The sequence below is a fragment of the Erpetoichthys calabaricus genome, chromosome 1, assembly GCF_900747795.2.
Source record: "Erpetoichthys calabaricus chromosome 1, fErpCal1.3, whole genome shotgun sequence".
NCBI lineage: Eukaryota > Metazoa > Chordata > Cladistia > Polypteriformes > Polypteridae > Erpetoichthys > Erpetoichthys calabaricus.
This window is the reverse complement of record NC_041394.2, coordinates 247,146,355-247,167,409: the sequence shown is the minus strand read 5'-3', so window position 1 is coordinate 247,167,409 and position 21,055 is coordinate 247,146,355. Positions and strand designations below refer to the sequence as shown.

At 36.1% G+C, this 21,055-nt stretch overlaps 1 protein-coding gene across 1 annotated transcript in view; it reads right to left on the bottom strand.

Annotated features, from left to right (window-relative positions):
• LOC114660836 (regulator of nonsense transcripts 2) overlaps window positions 1-21,055 on the bottom strand; it is a 102,158-nt gene that overhangs the window by 22,602 nt on the left and 58,501 nt on the right. Inside the window, 7 exon segments of the mRNA XM_028813786.2 lie at window positions 2,907-3,074; window positions 3,157-3,255; window positions 6,405-6,509; window positions 6,758-6,906; window positions 15,766-15,949; window positions 16,669-16,944; window positions 18,978-19,181. Coding sequence (XP_028669619.1) covers window positions 2,907-3,074; window positions 3,157-3,255; window positions 6,405-6,509; window positions 6,758-6,906; window positions 15,766-15,949; window positions 16,669-16,944; window positions 18,978-19,181 — 1,185 coding nt within the window.

Below are 21,055 nucleotides of genomic sequence, written 5' to 3'. Positions count from 1 at the left end.
ATACATATATATATATATATATATATATACATATATATACATATATATATACATATATTATTACATATATATATATATATATATATATATATACATATATATACATATATATTATACATATATATATATATATATATATATATACACATATATATATACATATATATATATATATATATATATACATATATATATATATACATATATACATATATATATATACATATATACATATATATATACATACATATATATATATATATATATATATATACATATATGTGTATATATATATCACACACACACACACACACACACACAGTGGTACCTCGGTATATGTATGCTTTGGAATAAGTCTAACTTGGTATACGCCCTGTTTGGACGTGAAAAATTTTGCTTGGTATACGACCTTTGTTTGGAATATGACTTGCGTGCTAGAACACCGCGTGTGGTATAGCGGGTCCGCGGCTTCATTCTCCAGGAACTGACTGCATACTCTCACCACATGAGGCCGGGTATTGGTCGTGCACCAGGAGGAACCCAGGACCCACTGCACCAGCATGTGGAGTAGTGGGTCCACAGGTCACGTTAAAAAGGCCACTTTTTAAATAAATAGTCACAACACTCGTGGCTTAGAGAGGGGGCGCGGTAGTGTGACCAAAGCGGTTTCCCAGATGATTTGCGATGCAGACGGTCCTCACTTAAGTGCACAGGTGAGGAGTTGTCCGCATCCGTAATTGTTGCCAGGAGCTGCGGATTGCCACACCTGATCCACGTTCCTGGATCATATAATAGAAGTGTGAGGCAGATGAAAAGGAAAGGAAAGAGGAAAAAGGAACAGAGTGAGAAAGAATGTGAGGTTAAAGGAGAACAAGGATGAAGAAGTGGGGAGCCGGTGCAAGCGAGTGAGCGATAGCAGGCAGGCAGCTGGTAGGAGAGCCCCAGAGGAGTGTTTGGCCAACTCTCGGAGGGGGCAGATTAAAGAGGTTGCTCCAGCTGAGCAATTGGGAGGAGCTGGAGTGACTGGCAGTGGAGACGACTGGCCATCTAAAGGAGCGGAGTTGTGGAGGCTTTCGGCGTGTTCAGCCGCAGCATGAGCGCCCTGGCCACTGGGGGAAGAAACCCAAGTTTTGGTCTGGCTGGAGCCTGACGTAGCCGAGGATCTGAGGGCTACCGGACTAGTATTGAAGGAGCTGCATATGCCGGTAGGGAGACTCCCCTGTTGTGGGGCCCGGAAGGGAGAAACAGGGGAGACGCAGGGTTAAAGAAGGATACACTGGGCTTTGTGTTTTAAAAGACTGCTTCCAGCCGTTATTTTAACCTCTTTTTAAACAGGATTTCTTCATTGTGTTTTTAACCTCCACTAGTTCACTCATTTTTATCTGATTATTTATATAATGACTTTGCACTACACTCTTTATTTGAACACTTTGTTTTTGTTTTGTTGTTGCCATTTTAAATAAAAGCACTCTGCACTTTTTGCACCATCCCCTTGCTTCATTGTTGTGCCTCACTGTCCAGTGCATCAGTGTCATTAAAGACGGTGTCGGGTTCAGAGCTCCCAGAAGAAAGATGGGAGCATGCAGCAGAACCTGCATTGTCACACAGCATAGGGTCTAACAATGGGTCCAAGGATTTCATCCTGATACCTAATGGCAGTCAAGGCGCCATTGTCTAGCCTGTAGAGGTCTGTGCGTCCCTCCATGGATATGCCTCCCAGACCATCACTCACCACCACCCAAACCGGTCATGCTGAACAATGTTACAGGCAGCATAACGTTCTCCACGGCTTCTCCAGACCCTTTCACGTATGTGACATGTGCTCAGGGTGAACCTACTCTCATCTGTGAAAAGCACAGGGCACCAGTGGTGGACCTGCCAATTCTGGTATTCTATGGCAAATGCCAATTGAGCTTCATGGTGCCGGGCAGTGAGCACAGGGCCCACTAGAAGATGTTAGGCCCTCAGACCACCCTCATGAAGTCTGTTTCTGTTCCTCCAGATACTGGTCCAGCTGATGGATAACTAGAGTAACTGCATGTCCCCTGGAATCTCCTCCATGCTCTTGAGACTGTGCAGGGAGACACAGGAAACCTTCTGGCAATGGCACGTATTGATGTGCCATCCTGGAGAAGTTGGACGATCTGTGCAACCTCTGTAGGGTCCAGGTATCGCCACCTCATGCTACAAGTAGTGACACTGACCGTAGCCAAATGCAAAGCTAGTGTAAAAACAGTAAGAAAAGATGAGGAGGGAAAAAATGTCAGTGGCCTCCACCTATTAAACCATTCATGTTTTGGGGGTCGTCTCATTGTTGCCTCTCTAGTGCATCTGTTGTTAAAATTTCATTAACACCAAAGCAGCTGAAACTGATTAACAACCCCCTCTGCTACTTAACTGACCAGATCAATATCCCAGAAGTTTCACTGACTTGATTTGAGCAGTAAATGAATAAATAAATAAAATGATAAAGTTTTTCTTATTTAAATGTTGCCTTAACTGGTATTATGCTAACAAATTTGATATGCATTTTGTTTAAAGGGAAAGAAAACCATGTTTTTATGAGAAGAAAATATATTAATGTTGTTATTTAACCTTGTTTCATGCAACAGGAAAAATAAGAGTGCAGAAGAGCATTACATAAAGTAAAGAATAAATCATATTTAAAGTTAATTATATATAAACAGAGCCTATGACATAAACCACAGAAATTGTGGCCAGATAATTTAGACAAGCAAATTTGTGTAAGAAATATAATGTAGTCAAACACCATTTAATTTGTGAATTTGTGTGCTAAGTCAAACTAGGATTCACTGAAAATTCAATTTTGCAAAAATCATTCCAAATCATAACTACTAGTAACCATTCTTCCATATGAAACTACTAATCTTAAATAACAAACAAACCTGCTGCTTATTGCCTTTCCGAGTTAACATGACAAACTGCATGGTGTCCACAATTTCATTGTCATCGCCTACACAAGCTGGTGGAGGTCCCTTCCTCAACTGACTTTTCAGCTGCAAGGGAATGGCTACATCCAGTTGATGAACTTTGACAGATTCACCACTTCTTTGCTGTAAAATTAAATAAATAAATAAATATCCTTGCTTAGAACAGACTATAAAGCTTTATTAAGGTATAAAAATATTTTAAAACCTGCAGGTTTTCCAGCATCATCTTATCCAAGGCCTGTATAAATTCTTCATCTTCAGCACAAGCTATATGCTTAAGACCACCACCCTTTATTGTCACCTCCTTGAAAGGGAAAAAAGAAAAAAAAATAAAGAGGGAGATTATTATTTTATTAGTATTAGTTGAATCAAAACATAAATACATGACATATTAGTTACTTAAAATAAACTATCCCCCAGGTGTGAAATCGTCATTTTGCTACCGAAATAAAAACTATTAAAACACAATGCAATTACCAGATTTAATGAGCCTAGAACATAATATCCAAACTAGAATTTTTCAGTTAAAATGTAATTTGGTCAGAACAGGAATAATTAATCAAACTGATTTATTACAAAAGACCAGTTTCAATCTGTCTAATCAGTTCCTAGCAATTCAAAATAATGAAGAAACTTAGAGCAGAAGGCAACAATCCCAAAAACAGACAAATTAAACACCAGAAACATATTCTAACAAAATGAAAATAATAATATCATGTAAACATATGTTAAAAAGAATAGTATGAATAGATGATCAATACACTGGAAAACATTTTTTTTGCTTCCTGAATTTTTTTTTGTGATTAAGATTGACAGCTTAAAGCCAACTGACTATATATCACATGGGAATTTGGAGAACTTTTATTGAATTTAGCATGTTAAATTACTTACAGGAATACTTTCCCCAATTTTTTTTTATGTTTCTAATCCCATGTAGTATGTTATGATGGCCAAGAAAAAAATGTAATCTGTTAATCTTGTATTTTCATGCAGAACAGTGTTACTACTTTTAGATCATCAGTTGTAGCTGCTGTACTGTATATGTATAATACTGTATGAGAGGAAATCACAAAAATAGCCGACTGCAATAAAAGAGTATATGATAGGAAAAGTTATAGGTGACTTTTATGATGAACAGGTCAATCGATAAGATAAACTCAAAAGTGTTCAGGAAGCAAAATTTTCATTGTCAAGTGTAAGCATGACAGAACAATGAAAAAGCAAACATATGGTTCTAACACAGTAACTGTAGCATAGTCAAACAGAGAATTCTATTGAAATCTGGTATTTTTATAACAACTGCCTATTAACATCCTAAGTAATATCTGGACTGCCACTGAGGAAAAACAATGTAAAATCATCTGAATTGTTAATAGAAAAAAGGGAAACACACCAGTGAAATAAGTAAATGAACTACTTACACAATGTTGCTCCATATTGGGCTCTAAACAGTTAAGGTGGGGCAAAAAAAAAAAAAAAAAAAAAAAAAAACACAAAACAAAAAACACCTATCTCACTGTCCTGCTGAAGTTTCACATCTTTTCATATTGCTAAAACTTCACTAGGTTCTCATTTTTAAAGTCTACAAAACAAGGCATATACATGGTATGCAAAATCTATAGAATGAGTGTTTCATGTAAAAGTCAGCTTAGTTCTACATAAAGAGGAGGTATACAAGGAAATTAGAATTTTACATGAGATTCTGTCAGTGGACATGACCCTATTAGCAACTTTTTTTGTGCTCCAATGTAATATCCTTATGAATGTGAGGATTCTACATTCATTCAATTTATTTTACAAATCTGTCATTTCTATTTTTCTACTGCATAACTGTGGGAAACCTAGACATTATCTCTGCTCATCCATTGAAGAATTTCCAAAGTTTTACAAACAATTTCAAACACATATAAATGGGGTCAAGTCCTATAAATGTATGGAATTCATGACCCTGCTACATAGCTTTGCTATAAAATGCTACATTGCAACGTATTAATCAGAAACATTTTTTAAATGTTGCTTTACAATAAATAATGTATAAAAGTGCTATAATAATAAAAAGTTATAAATGAGAAAGGTCATGGTTCTAGCTAAGGACTGGAGTAAGTAGTGTGAACAGAAAACTACTAATAGGTATTAAATAAAGCTATTCCATGTGAGTGTATTAAATAAAGCTAGTCCATGTGAGAGTATTAAATAAAGCTAATCCATGTGAGAGATAAACTGTAACAACTTCAATATTTATTTCTAAAAGCTTTGAGTGAAATCTAAATTCTTAAGTCACATATGAATTGTTAAAGATGGCTCAAGTAAATTTAATTTACAAAGAATAGACTCCTTTGGGAGAGGAGTCATTTTAAATTCACGCCAGAATTCTTACTTAGCAGATTCCAATGTCAAAGTACTCCATCTTCTTTCAGTTTTATTGGCAGATCGTAGTTGTCATGTTTAGTATATTTTATTTATTGATGTAGGATTTGATGTTTTACTCTAATCACTGTGTGTGTCCATTTCTTTTTCCAGAGGACAGGTGCCTGCTTTTCTTTGCACATTTCATTTGATCTCATGTTGGTTTATCAAAGACTGATCTTGCAATATTACAGTTTTTTCACATTGTTCTTGTCAGTCATATTATAACTTTAATATATTATTTGTTCATTAACCTAACATAAGTTGGAACAGTATGCTCATTTTAAATTACATTTTTAGCAAACAAAGCATCCATCCATCACAATGGTGAACAAAGTGTACAGCTGAATTCACAATGTATGTGATTGACGGTGTCAATGAAGGCAAGCACCACCCTTTTATCATATTGTGGAATCAAATGAACCCAATGAACAATAATGGACTATTTTTATTTGCCAAATTAATGGTGTTATGAGACTGAATAAGGTGAATGTTAAAGAATGTGGCTTTGAACATAAAGTACAACATCCTTGTTTTTGGGTTTTGATTGTTGATCCACCTTAATTATTGATTTTGGGAAACAGTGTTGTATTTTTTTTAATTGATCTTCACACTGACAATATTTTTATTTTGTTTATAAATTATACACCATTATATTGTGTTAATAAAGTAAATAAAGTTTCTGCACAGAACCCATTGAGATTGGGGAAGTGTGACAGCTTCCTAAAACACTGACTGGACAAAGTCAAGTTCAGAACAACTTCTAAGCTGATTTATTAGTACAGGTGATAATAAATTGTTTGACTTTTTTCGGAAAGTGCTTCATTTCTCTGCATAATGTCTTTGTACATGGAGAATCAAACATACATACTGTATTTAGTCATGTGTGCATTCCTCCAACTTCTATTCTAAAAATGAATGTTAATGACAAACTGCAACTTTTGAAAAGGGCATGTCATCAATAGGAAATTTTGGACACTTTCAATAACTGCCAGTAAAAACATACCTTTTCAAAAATTACATGTTATTAATAATACACAAACTCACAGTATTTTCTTCATCAGTTTCATTTTCTTTATTTGAGTCAGTCATGTAATCTGTATTTTCCTCTTCTTCCTCCTCTCCCTCTTCTTCCTCATTTTCTGAGGCTTCCTATGGAAAGGCATAGAAGTGTGAGGGCAAGCCCAGAAGGACATTTATTAGATGTTATTTTGATACTTTTTTTATTCCTTTCAAGTTGTTATTTATTATAAACTCACTTTTCAGATATCTTTCGATTTTCTTTGATATGGAAGGACGAGAGATGCCACAAATGTACTATGTTCTGGTGCAGTATATTTTACAAAATTAAACTGGCTTACTCTCATTTAGATTATACTGTGCATTGTAGTTATTTTTACCTCTTCTTCAGGATCATTCATTTCACTCTCATTTCCAGACTGTTCCTCTGTCTCAGCACCTCCCTCATCATCATCATCATCGTCATCATCTATATTTTCACCTTCACCTAGGTTGCTTGGGTCTTTTGAGTCTTTGTCGTTCGTTAGACCTGCATAATGCAGAATAAGTAGGATTTGACAAAAAGAAAAACTGTTTAAACATAAGGCTACTTTGATACACAGAAATGCACTATAGTGAGATATACACTATAGTATAAAGCAAATTCAGTACTAACATTACTGCAGGGTAACAATTTAAAACAATTAACCATAGCAACCATAAAACTGCATTTGGAAATAAAATGAACATACTTGTCACAAATGTAGGAATCCACTCCAAAAAAGAAACAAAAACATAATGCAGTCAAAAATTAAACATAATCAGGACTGCTTTTACATCTCCCACTTGAACCAAAAATACTTAATTTTGTTACTAATGACATTAAAACTCATGTTGGTTAGCAGAGAGGAAAGAAAGGGAAGCATGAAATATATTTACCACTTATCTATTTTAATCCTTACTCTTGATTTATGTACCTTTTCTTTTACTATACTGATTTCAGAGAATACTAAAGATGTACATGCACATCCTCAATCAAATTCAAACCTGCATGTAACATTGTAGTCTGAATGGCTACCAATACAGTGTAGCATGTAGAAATAAATGAACTATCAGCTAATAACTAAATGATCGTTTATAAATTTTTCCACTGAAAATGAATTATACTTTGGTATCACACGGATTCTGCCAGATGAAAAATTTAATGCATGTTCCATTATTCTGAAAAACATCAGTTCAAAGTGTTATATAATCATTTTATCATTCTGTGGATATGTCTTCATTATAGTTCCAGCCAAAAAACTTACTTGATCAGCAATGCAGATGACTGAAGTAATCAAATTTTATTTTTTACTGTCATCTTGCAGTACATTTTGTTATAAATTGAGATTTTTACCAACTTTGCTATTGTTAATCCAGGAAAAAACTCAAGTTCTGAGGAAAATGCCGATTTCAAGCCGAAATTTCATATTAAAATCAATGGACTTCGAGACAAGTACATGCCTACATCTGACAAAGGGGCAGTTTATTTTTTCATATCCATCTAGGCTACAAACTGAAAGACAAACACATTGATAAGCAAACCTCTGCAACACCTTCACACACAAACGCAAGAATTCAGAGCATGGTGGAGGTGGCGAAAGCAGCTTTACAAAGGTGAACAATTTGTGCAAAATAAAAAAAAAAAACAAACACACACTGGGATCCATTAAAATTCCAGCGTGTATTAATAATCACAAAACTGAAAGTAGAATAACCCATAAAACAATGTAAACACATCATTCCACTCCTGAACTGGAAAGTACTGTATTTGTAGAAATGCATCTAGAAATGTTGTGTGGTATGTATCATGCAAATACTATATCAAAGGTAAAGTTAGTATGACGAAAGTCACTTACTGAGAACACGAATTAACAAATTTTGAGGAGGGAAATGTTGCATTAGAATAATTACTGTATGCAAAATAATCAAATGTCATTCTTATTGGTAAGATGAATAGTAAATGCTGGATATAACCTTTCCAAATTGTCAGTCTTAATATAGAGAAATACTAAGTGCAGCTTCAATTACTTAATAATTTAAGTTTCAAATATAGCTTAAGTGAAGTTTTTAGCTTTCATACATTCCATTTTAACATGCCCAAGTCAAGATGGCACAACAGAACCCCTCATCGAAATCCTATAGTCACTCACCAAGCCAGAACTTCAACATCACATCTACTACAATAAGACAGATTTCAGCATACTGTGGATTTTAATTCTCCATTGGGTACTTTGTTCAAAAATGTTATGTTTAATAATTATGATCTATAATTAGTCATAGACCTTCCACATGCTACAACTAACAACAGGCCATCAGTGCAATTTTTACATCACTTCAGTTCAGGTAGAATGTTGTGTCTGTGAAAGGAATTAAAGCCACCACAATTATATTTGGGCTCAAGTTTTAACTACATAATATTATAAAACGTATTTTGGGTGCTCCACATTTTAGGTCATTTACTAATGACTTGACGACTGTTATTTTAAATATGACATGTTACAAAAATATTTAATATGCAAAAAAGTGATATCTCAGAAACCAATGCAGTAAATTTTTAAATACTTTCTAAAAAATGTTAACAAGCACCTGAATGTAACACTAGTGTTTGTTTTGGTCCATTACTGAATTATTTTTGCTAGTAAAATAATGTTCTGTAACCAAACACACTAGTGACAAAAAAGAAGTGGGGGTATGGGATAAAACACAGCAGCTCAATCTTTTTATGACTGTGTAGCATTTAAGTTGTTTAATTTGCTGCTCTAACATGGAAATAAAGAAGATTTATGTACAAGCATTTCTTTGAAATCATCATTATGAAGTAGAAATAAAGCACACAAATTAAAAATACTGGATGTTCTTTTGGAAAAGTACATTATCTTAATGACCACCACCAGGTGGTGCTTACTTCTGTAGATATTAAATGTTAGCAACACTGATGGGACTATTCTGTTAAAACCGGACTAAATTTTATGAGTCCAACTAACAAGCAAGTTTAATGACACAGTATTTCTCCTCTACACAATTCCCTTGAACAAGACCCTGACAGTTTAGCACATCTTCCACTTTTCTAATTTTACTGGCTTAATAGTCCAGATAATGCACAGTAAAACAAATTAGCTATGTCAATGTGTATAGAATGTTTGGTATAGGCCAATATTTTTTGCAGTAAAGGATACAGTAATTTCTCATATCCTATTGCGAACTGACAAAGTAAAAAACTATCAGAGTTCCTATAAAATAATTATGTTTACCAACAGGACTCTGAACATACAGTAGGTACTCGGTTACCATTATTTCTAGCTTCTCAAATTGAAAACAACAATCACAACATGATATAGTGATTGGAAATCGTGCTAGGTAGGGCTGTCGGATCAAAATTCAGTATTTGAAAGTAATTCAGATTTATTTTAAAAAGGTTTTGGTTCCAAGGCAAAAATGAATGTTAACTGTGAAAGATTGTCAAAGAATGGTTGTTTGTTAACCTGCAATAATTTTGGCATCACGTTACTGAGATGCATTTTGCAAAGCTGCACTATTTTACCAAATTTTTTTCTTACTCACTTCAATGAGCAGCCTTTTCATAATTTTGAATGGTTAGCTTGTTATCTTCATTAGTAAAACGTATAGTCTGATTCCTTCAAAATATAGTATTTTTTTCCTGTCCCATTGTTCTGCACTTTAACCTACAAGTGTACTGAAGAGTATTTTTTCTAAATGCTTCTCCTGTGCTATAAAAGTATTTTTTTGTATAAGATCCTGTCTGAATCACTTGTAAACCAGAGATTCCCAACTATTGTTTAACACTAAGCATTAAACACCTTCTCATTAAAGCAAATGGGAAAAACTCAATTTTAATTTTTTCTCTTATTACAACTCTTTTAAAAGTTCGCATATCAGGAGAAGGTGGGAGCGGAGGATGCCATCATCTATATGCTACACCGATCCCTCTCCCACTTGGACAGAGGCAGTGGTGCTGTAAGAATTATGTTTCTAGACTTCTCTAGTGCCTTCAACACAATCCAACCTCTGCTCCTTAGTGACAAGCTGACAGAGATGGGAGTAGATTCATACCTGATAGCATGGATTGTGGACTATCTTATAGACAGACCTCAGTATGTGCGTCTCGGGAACTGCGGGTCTGACATTGTGGTCAGCAGCACAGGAGCACCACAGGGGACTGTGCTTTCTCCAGTCCTGTTCAGCCTATATACATCGGACATCCAATACAACTCGAAGTCCTGCCATGTGCAAAAGTTAGCTGACGACACTACTATCGTGAGCTGCATATGGAGTGGGCAGGAGGAGGATTATAGGCCCTAATCAAGGACTTTGTTAAATGGTGCGACTCAAACCACCTACACCTGAACACCAGCAAAACCAAGGAGCTGGTGGTGGATTTTAGGAGGCCCAGGCCCCTCATGGACCCCGTGATCATCAGAGGTGAGTATGTGCAGAGGGTGCAGACCTATAAATACCTGGGACCTAGATGATAAATTGGACTAGACTGCCAATACTGATACTCTGTGCAAGAGAGGACAGAGCCGGCTATACAGTGGAACCTCGGTTTGTGAGCATAATTCGTTCTGGAAACGTGCTCATAGTCCTAAGCACTCGTATATCAAAGTGAATTTCCCCATAAGAAATAATGGAAACTCAGATGATTTGTTCCACAACCCAAAACTATTCATATAAAAATGATTAATACAAAATATAAAGTAAAAATACATAAAACAAATTAACCTGCACTTTACCTTTGAAAAGAATCATGGCTGGTGTGAGTGAGTTTCTAAACTCTTGTGGGATTCCACCCAACGGGACGACATGTGGAAGAGCGTCCCAAAGCAATCGCATTCTCCCAGCGCTGTAGCAGTTCGCAATAAAAGCGAATCAGAAAAGATCGCGGACATGCTATAAGCGCCTGCTGTCGATGGGTGATACAAGGAATTAGGAACATTATAAATGTGCAGGGCCCTGCCTGACTGCTGTGTCTGTTTCAAGCTGAATAAAGCTGGTGTTGCTAAAGTACTGAGACTCAGCTTTGTGTTTTAGTGTGCAAGACGGGGACTCGCACGTCACCGTACACGCACACACACACGAGCGTACGTACACACATAGATACACACACACACATACACACAAGTGCGCGCGCACACACACCGTCACAATGCTAATGCTGTAGTAAACACTATACGCTCGTATGGATGCTTACTATGAGTGAGGCACGCCGACTCAGACGGAGAATAGGAGACGATTGCCCACAATCCCGCAGCGAGAGAGAGAAGAACCATCAGCTCAGTTGTGATCACATGACGCTCAGCAGACAAAGAGTATACATACTACTCGTACTACAAGACCTCACTCGTTTATCAAGTCAAAATTTATTAAAAATTTTTGCTCATCTTGCAAAACACTTGTAAACCAAGTAACTCGCAAACCGAGGTTCCACTGTACTTCCTTAGAAGGATGGTGTCCTTCAACATCTACAATAAGATGCTGCAGATGTTCTATCAGACGGTTGTGGCGAGCGCCCTCTTCTACGCGGTGGTGTGCTGGGGAGGCAGCATAAAGAAGAGGGACACATCACGCCTGGACAAACTGGTAAGGAAGGCAGGCTCTATTGTAGGCACGGAGCTGGACAGTTTGACATCTGTGGTGGAGCGACGGGCGCTGAGCAGGTTCCTGTCAATCATGGAGAATCCACTGCATCCACTGAACAGTATAATCTCCAGACAGAGGAGCAGCTTCAGCGCCAGACTGCTGTCACTGTCCTGCTACACTGACAGACTGAGGAGATCATTCCTCCCCCACACTTTGCGACTCTTCAATTCCACCAGAATGGTAAACGTTAACACTATATAAAATTATTGTCTATTATACCTGCCTTGCACTCTCCACCTTGCATTTATATAAAAAAAAAATTGCACTGCATTTTTATTGCTCTTTAATTAATATTGATTTTATCAGTATGCTGCTTCTGGAGTATGTGAATTTCCCCTTGGGGATTAATAAAGTATCTATCTATCTACCCATCTATCTAAAAGCCCAACTTTAAAGAGCTTCATCACATAACACACACCTTGTCCCACAATTAGTCTCCATCTTACATGGCTGTTGGTTTGACACATAATAACTAAAACAATGAGGTTCAATCAAAAATATTCTAGCCAATCTTATTAAAATATTGCTACATTTGTAAAGAAGAAAAAAGTAGACGGACTTGATACTGTTACAATCCCACTTTTCTTGGTGAGTCCACAAGTAGCCTTTTCTTCTCAATGTCACAATATTAACCGTACCTTTGTGCTACCTGTTGGACACTTCCAAAATAACAGAAATCTGCCCTCAAACTGCCTGCCTCTTGCCTGGTATTTTTTTTTAATACTTTGCTCGCTATTCCCATCCTGATGCTGTCAAATTAACTAGCCTATATTCCTCCGGATCTAAAACTGCTCTGCTTGTATCTGTTTGGCATCAAGACATGTCACAATATGTTTGCACTGCAGGACTCTAGTTAAGTGTTGCAAGTGGGACCTATGCAACATTATAAAAAGCATTTCATGATTTTCAGATGCACGAGTAAAGAAAAGTGAAAAAATATATTAATAATAATGTGCAGAAGCACAGTGCCAGGGCATGTAGCTTGTATGGATTTCAGTTCCTTTTTGTGGCTACTTTTACGACTCGCTGTCCTGTTAAGATCTTTCATGGTCAGTGGTCAGTATTGGACACAGAAAAAAGATGGAGATGTTTTAGAATTTGATGGCTCTTATATTTAACACTTTCAAAGCAGGTGTCGACAATAGTTGATACATAATTGAAGACAAACCTCCAAGAAAAATCACCTATAATGTATTATATTGTTTATCCACTAGATGGCAGCAAAGACCATGTGATAAAGATGAAATGCCATTCATTTTCATTGCAGCATTAATTAATGCCTGCAGCCTCAGCTATAGAATATACAGTAAAATTATAGAATAGAACTGCATTAAATTTAATGAAAACACTCAAGCTATTGAATAGCAAAACCACATACAAGAATGAGGTGGCACAACTACCTTAAGTGTTTCTGAGATATTAACCTAGACATGAGCATTTTCGAGACCATTGAACATATCATGGACTTCAGGTAAGATGGAAAAGACACAACTTTAAATGCATTTATAGATAAACCATTAAAATGGTTAGTTGGTTCAGATTACAAAACCCCAACCCCATCTCTTAGACTAGGAACAACGAGACTACAAAACACATTTTGAGATATCAAGATTGGGAGTACTTTTAGTATAAATGTGCATTAGGAACAGGCAGGATCTCACCCCCTTCATATAATAATTTACATTGTAATACTAATATATTTTATTTACATAGCACCTTTCCCATGCTCAAGGCACTTGTAAAATTAATTAATATTCTTCAATGCTTAATATCATCAATTTATGTATCTATCTATCTATCTATCTTATGATGTGATCAATTTGTATCACTACATATTTCAAGTTGCTACTGGAAGCAACTTTTAAGAGTAAGGAAGACAAATAATACCTTTTTAGACTCCCAAAGACAATTGTTTTAAGGTTATGAAAGTTTTTGTCAGGTTTAGAAATTAATTTTGCTGCCACAAATCACTTAGTTATATACTGTACTTAAAATGCATATTCATGTCAAAACAAGAACATAGTTTACTGCCTTCTTTTTAAATGTTTGCCTTTAAAGCTACATCAATTTCTCATGGCTCTTTCTAACCCAAAGCCTTAATATCAAACTAAAACAGGCTTAATATATACATAATTGTTTCAGCAGTATTCTAACTATTTAATTAAAATCTTGCAAAGCAAAGCTTTCCAGAGATGTAAGTGTAACTATGATTACAATCTTGGACTGATCAGGCAAAGAATGATACTGTTTTTTTTTTTGTTCCAGTTTTGTTCTCACAGCTGATAATTATTTTTAATGACGGATTTCATTTTTGGGGGTTATATCTGTATTAAACAAACATTTGCAAACTTTTTAATCCCACAGTCCTGCTTCCAATTTTAATCGTAAAAATCAACAATAAAAATAATATATTCAGTAATTACTAATGTGCATAGAATCATTATGAAATTTTGGATATCATGCAACCTGAGGAATCAAATACTGTACAGGTGAAAACCAGAAAAGAACCTATTCTAGTCAGCTGAAAAACAGAGTCCTGGGAGAAGGTTGACCTTCCACAAAGAAAATCCCAAGCAAAAGCCAAGAGAAGTGCCCTACCCCCACCCCCATGAAAAAAAGAGTCTTGATCTCAACCCCATTGAGCATCTCTATCACTGAAAAATGGAGTCCAGAGGTGTCACCCAAAAAACATCTGCAGAAAATCTTCCAGGAAGAATGGGGCAATATCACTCTAAAGTAGGGTGCAAAGCTGGTTCAGACTTACCCCATATGACTTAAGCCAGTTAATGTGGCAAAATGAGGCTTACTAAATACTGATGTTTATACAGAAGTTTTCTTGTTTTTATATTTAAGGAATATACTTCTGATAAATTACTTATTATGGCTTTAAAAATAAACAAGAGCACTTTATATTTCAATAATAAGGCTTATTAGAGGAGTATGTGTATGTATCTTCTGAGAGCCAGAAAATGATGACAACTTTCAAAAGGGACTAAATACTTCTGCAAGGCACTACATATTTACAGTACTTCCTGCTTGATCCTCTGTGAAAATCTACAGTTCACATCAGTAAGAGAAACAAATATAGAAGAATATTATAATAACTTTAGTCATGCATTAGACTCCCTCTGGTGTTTAAACCATTCCATTCATTCCAACTTAAAGTACTATCCCAGCAGAAACTTAAAATCTTTCCATGAAACAAGAATTATATTTATGTGGAATCCTTAAATCTAATACTGAAACAGAGGTAAACTTAGAAACGTCATATTTCTAGACTCTGATTTGTAATGGCAAATTCATTACAAGCGTGGTATAATAAAACTGATGAAAAACATTTTGATTTGTAAGAGTTCTTAAGGAAAGAAAAATGAACAAATATATATTTAGCTAAATAAATTGTATTTTGTAGTGACAGCTGAGAAAAAATGTAATCTCCCGTTTTCATGCATAAAGGAAAAAAAGTTTATGATGTAAAAGTAGCCAATGGTGACAAATGCTATACAATAGCAAACAATGTAAAAAAGTTCATGCATAAAAGAAAAAAAAATCTCACTTTACTCGTGTTACATAATCCATGTAGCAGTTATCCAGTTGTATGCTTGAAATGTGCAATGGTTTAATTACAACAACTATACAAATGGACAAGTGGCAAAGAAATTTTAATAATTTAAAAAACAAAGAAATTGTTCAAGGCATATTTACTCACCTAGTTTAACCAAAAATTCTCGCTCTAGTTCTGCTACTTGTCTAGCAGCATCCTCCAGAGAACAGCAGAGTTTCATTTTTGGTCTTAGCAGCTCTAGTGTATCACTTATCATATAGTCAATATCTATAGGGAAAGGATGATCCTTGGTCCAGACATCCAGACTCTTTTTCCACCAGATATAACGCTAAAGAATAGAACAGACTTCTATGTAAGCATTTATTAAAATTCATTCTTCTGCACTTACAAACCTAAGCAATGTCAAACACATGGACACTTTTTTAAATGTATCCATCTACTGATTGTAACACCTTATCAAGGATGCAATGGTTGAAAAGGTGAAAAGTAATAATTTACTTTGAATGAAGCAGAAATACAATGCAGGTAGTTTCCATACAGAAAAAAAATTATATCTGACCTCACTATTAACTTAGCACTGGAGATCAAACACAAAAGATTTTTTTTTATTCTTTACTCAAAAAAGAAAATGGAAAAGTGAAGTCCGTTTAGTACTTTTAACATATGTAAAAATAAGTTAAGAGTAGTAAAATAATGTTTTGTAGTCGTGTTGGAACTCATTTTAGTATTATTGGTGTAGAGTTTGTTGTTCCAGTATTTAACTTTTCAAGATATTCACATATACAACTACTTTTGATATGTGCAAAGGTAGGCTGTATAACTGTGCACTGTATGACAGGTCTCATCCACGGTTGTGACTGCTTTATGCTACTGGGATAGGCTCTGTGAGATATAGAGATTATGATGGAAAAAAGTGAGAAGAGACATGTATTGAATATTCCTTGTTGACCAATCTTCACTGAATTTTAACATTTAGCTTCAACAGAAAAGAAGCGATACTGTATTAAAGCAAAACAAATGATGAACCACAAATTAACAAAGGCAAACCTGGAAATAAATAAGAAAACAATCAAGTTTTCTCTTGCTTGATCCTCTGTCAAAATACTGCCCACATGTATCCAAGACTGTGCAAACTAGACGAATTCGGAAGAGATGCTCTGGTGGGTCCAGTGGACTGGCTGAACCATCAGGATTTACACCAAAGGATATAAAGGAATACAATGTCCGAAAGATTACTGCCGATTCCACCATTCTGTAATTGTATAATTCACCCAAAAACTTGGCACTGCTAATCCGTCTTTGATTGAATTTAGGCTGGTTAACCTAAGAATAAAAAAATTACAGAATAAACACATTACAGTCTAATAAAAATGCAGAATTACATATGACAAAATAAATCAGTACTTGACAGTAGGTCTGATACACTGTATGTCCACCAGTATTTTTATACAGCGTCTCCTTCAAAAGTCTGAAAAACATTTCCACACCAACTTGATGATTGTATGGTTTTCCTAAACCACCTGAGAGATAAACAGTTTGGAAAAATAGCAGTGGATCTCCTTTCAGTATGAGGCGCCTGCTACATCTCCAGGTAAAAACACTCAAGCAGAATTATTAAAAGATGTTCAAGTTACCTCAGCTCTTAATAAACAAATACTCAATTCCTAAACATAGTCAGCTGCTAAGCTAATATTATGAATTTGAAAACACGTTTAGTTTCCTTACTTGGACCCACAATATACATCTCTCAGTCATTACCCAATACTATTAACTTTTTGCAGATGATGGCAGTGTAGGAAAGTATCTATTGCACCCATTACCCTTGGTCAGTCTTCAGCGCTATCCATGCTTGTCCCTTGAAAAGCATACATGGTGTTTTACTAAGTTCCCAAAATGGCAGCAAGAGAACAGGAGTTTTATGTTGGATAAATCAAGCTGTAAAGCAGCTAACACACTAGTAGTTAGACAGAAATGAAGTTACAAGAACTTTAAATTGTAAACACAACAGATTAGTCACTTAGATCCCAAAAATAAGTCATCTACTAGCCTCATCTTCAACTCAATACTCTGTCCTCTATCAAAATAAATAAATTCTATTTACTAGGGGGCTTTGCTCGCCCAATTCAAACCCCTTTTAATTCTCACGGATAGGCCTCTTCATTGGGAAGAAATACTACTTTTCCCTGATGGCAACACGAATTAGACGATCTACAAGTCTCCGGCTTAAGGTTTAAAGCCAAACAATATCTACATACTTCTGTCATATCACCTATGTCCATATATTTGATCTCTTTTTGCTTTTACATCAATATCACACTGAATTTTGATTCCGTGTTAGGAATTATATTGTGACAACACAACATATAACTGCCCAAGACTGAATATCGTTTCTTTCTCTCTACAAGAAATGTGTCTGACAATAGCATTCACACAAATGAGAAACGATTGAACCGTGTGCGTAGTTATGTGACCAGGACTTTTTCAAATCTCTTTGCATAAGCTCTTGTCTCGCGGGGCTTCAAATTTTCTCTTGTGGGATTTCACTTTCACCAAACAACAAATCTTTTAATTCTTGCGGATACACCTCTTCATTGGGAAGAAACACTACTTTTTTTCCACTGATGGCAACACGAATTAGATGATCTACAAGTCTCTGACTTAAAGTTTAAATCTGAACAATATATTCGATCTCTTTTCGCTGTTCCATTATTTCACTGAGTAATAATTTCCATTTGTTTGCACTAATGTGATCTTTACTATCCTTTTTTTGAGACTTTCGAATTTTCGTACTTCCATTATCTCTAATCTGCTCTGCATGTGTACCACTCCAACGTTTCTGAATTCTTTACAACGTTCTACTTTGTCATCTACTCTTTGTGGCCATGGTTAAATCTCTTGGCATAAAGACTCGTCTTGCAGGACGTGTAAGTGTCTTCACTGAGAAAATTACATCTTGTCTCCTTCCAAGATTTTTTTTTTTTTTAATAGAGAGATTTAATTCATATAACTAATTGAAGCTCGGCTAGCAATTTGCTTCTAGCGTGTCAATACTCTATTTGAGTTAATTATAATTATGAGTGCTTTTTTCTGGTTTCTTTCTCTAATCAATCCGTTCCCAGAAACAAAACAAGCATAAGGTCAAGGGAAAATGCTAATGTAGTATGTCTTCACACTTCACAGTGGAAGACAACTATCTGAAAAATCCTTTAGGGAGGGGATACACATTTATTAATTATTGTTATATTTGGTGAACATGCACCTTTATTTACATGCAAATTGTATGTGTTATATAAATGTTAATTCTTCCAAAAAAAAAAAAAAAAAAAACCCACACTACCACTGGCAAACGTACTCACCTCCATTCCAAGCCTTATATCTTCCAAAACACCATCAACTACATGGATGCCTACATCTTCTTGATAGGCAACTAAGCCAGCAAGAAGGTTGGCCACACAGTGAATGCTGTTATACTTCACATTCCAAATATTGACCATGCAGCAGATTAAATAATTTTTGGTTTCTGGATCCTGCCATGGTAATTTTCTCATCTGCCTCAGTACCTACAAGCATTAAATGCAGTATGTCAGTTTCTTTAATATTGCAGTATAATTATGTAATGTTATCACAAATAAATGTAAACATTTGCCAATTGCAAACTAGGTTTTGAGTAAAGAAACACAAAGCACCTGCATAAATAATACGTAATAAACTCCATTTAGATGGAATCTTGTCTCTTTGCTTTTCTGCTTGTTTGTTCACCGATTACACAAAAAAGAATGAACACATTTTCATGATATTTTGCAGGTAGGTTGATATTGGTCCAACATAAAATACAGGCAATAAGTAGTAATGTGTGAACCCTGTGAAATGTATTGAATTCAATAGGGAATGAGGAATTAAATTAGTTTAGAGTGGCTTATAATGATTAAATGGTGTTTTATTTGTCCATGAGGGCTCAGTAAACATCTGCCAACTACTGTGAATTGTTTATTATGGCCAAAAATATGATCTGAGTGAGCTGTCAGGGAGCAGTGCTAAAAACACTCTGCCACTGTGCCTCAAACAACACAAAAGAGGTAGATGAAACACTCCATAAGCAATATACAACAAATGGCTACAAATTAGCAATATATACAGTGGGGCAAAAAAGTATTTAGTCAGCCACCAATTGTGTAAGTTCTCCCACTTAAAAAGATGAGAGAGGCCTGTAATTTTCATCATAGGTATACCTCAGCTATGAGAGACAAAATGAGAAAAAAAATCCAGAAAATCACATTGTCTGATTTTTAAAGAATTTATTTGCAAATTATGGTGGAAAATAAGTATTTGGTCACCTAGAAACAAGCAAGATTTCTGGCTCTCACAGACCTGTAACTTCTTCTGTAAGAGGCTCCTCCACTCGTTACCTGTATTAATGGCACCTGTTTGAACTCGTTATCAATATAAACGACACCTGTCCACAACCTCAAACAGTCACACTCCAAACTCCACTATGGCCAAGACCAAAGAGCTGTCAAAGGACACCAGAAACAAAATTGTAGACCTGCACCAGGCTGGGAAGACTGAATCTGCAATAGATAAGCAGCTTGGTGTGAAGAAATCAACTGTGGGAGCAATTATTAGAAAATGGAAGACATACAAGACCACTGATAATCTCCCTCGATCTGGGGCTCCATGAAAGATCTCACCCCGTGGGGTCAAAATGATCACAAGAACGGTGAGCAAAAATCCCAGAACCACACGGGGGGACCTAGTGAATGACCTGCAGAGATCTGGGACCAAAGTAACAAAGGCTACCATCAGTAACACACTACACCGCCAGGGACTCAAATCCTGCAGTGCCAGACGTGTCCCCCTGCTTAAGCCAGTACATGTGCAGGCCCGTCTGAAGTTTGCTAGAGAGCATTTGGATGATCCAGAAGAGGATTGGGAGAATGTCATATGGTCAGATGAAAACCAAAATAGAACTTTTTGGTAAAAACTCTACTCGTCGTGTTTGGAGGAGAAAGAATGCTGAGTTGCATCCAAAGAACACCATACCTACTGTAAAGCATGGGGGTGGAAACATCATGCTTTGGGGCTGTTTTTCTGCAAAGGGACCAGGACGACTGATCCATGTAAAGGAAAGAATGAATGGGGCCATGTATCGTCAGATTTTGAGTGAAAACCTCCTTCCATCAGCAAGGGCATTGAAGATGAAACGTGGCTGGGTCTTTCAGCATGACAATGATCCCAAACACACCACCCGGGTAACGAAGGAGTGGCTTTGTAAGAAGCATTTCAAGGTCCTGGAGTAGCCTAGCCAGTCTCCAGATCTCAACCCCACAGAAATTCTTTGGTGGAAGTTGAAAGTCCGTGTTGCCCAGCGACAGCCCCAAAACATCACTGCTCTAGAGGAGATCTGCATGGAGGAATGGGCCAAAATACCAGCAAC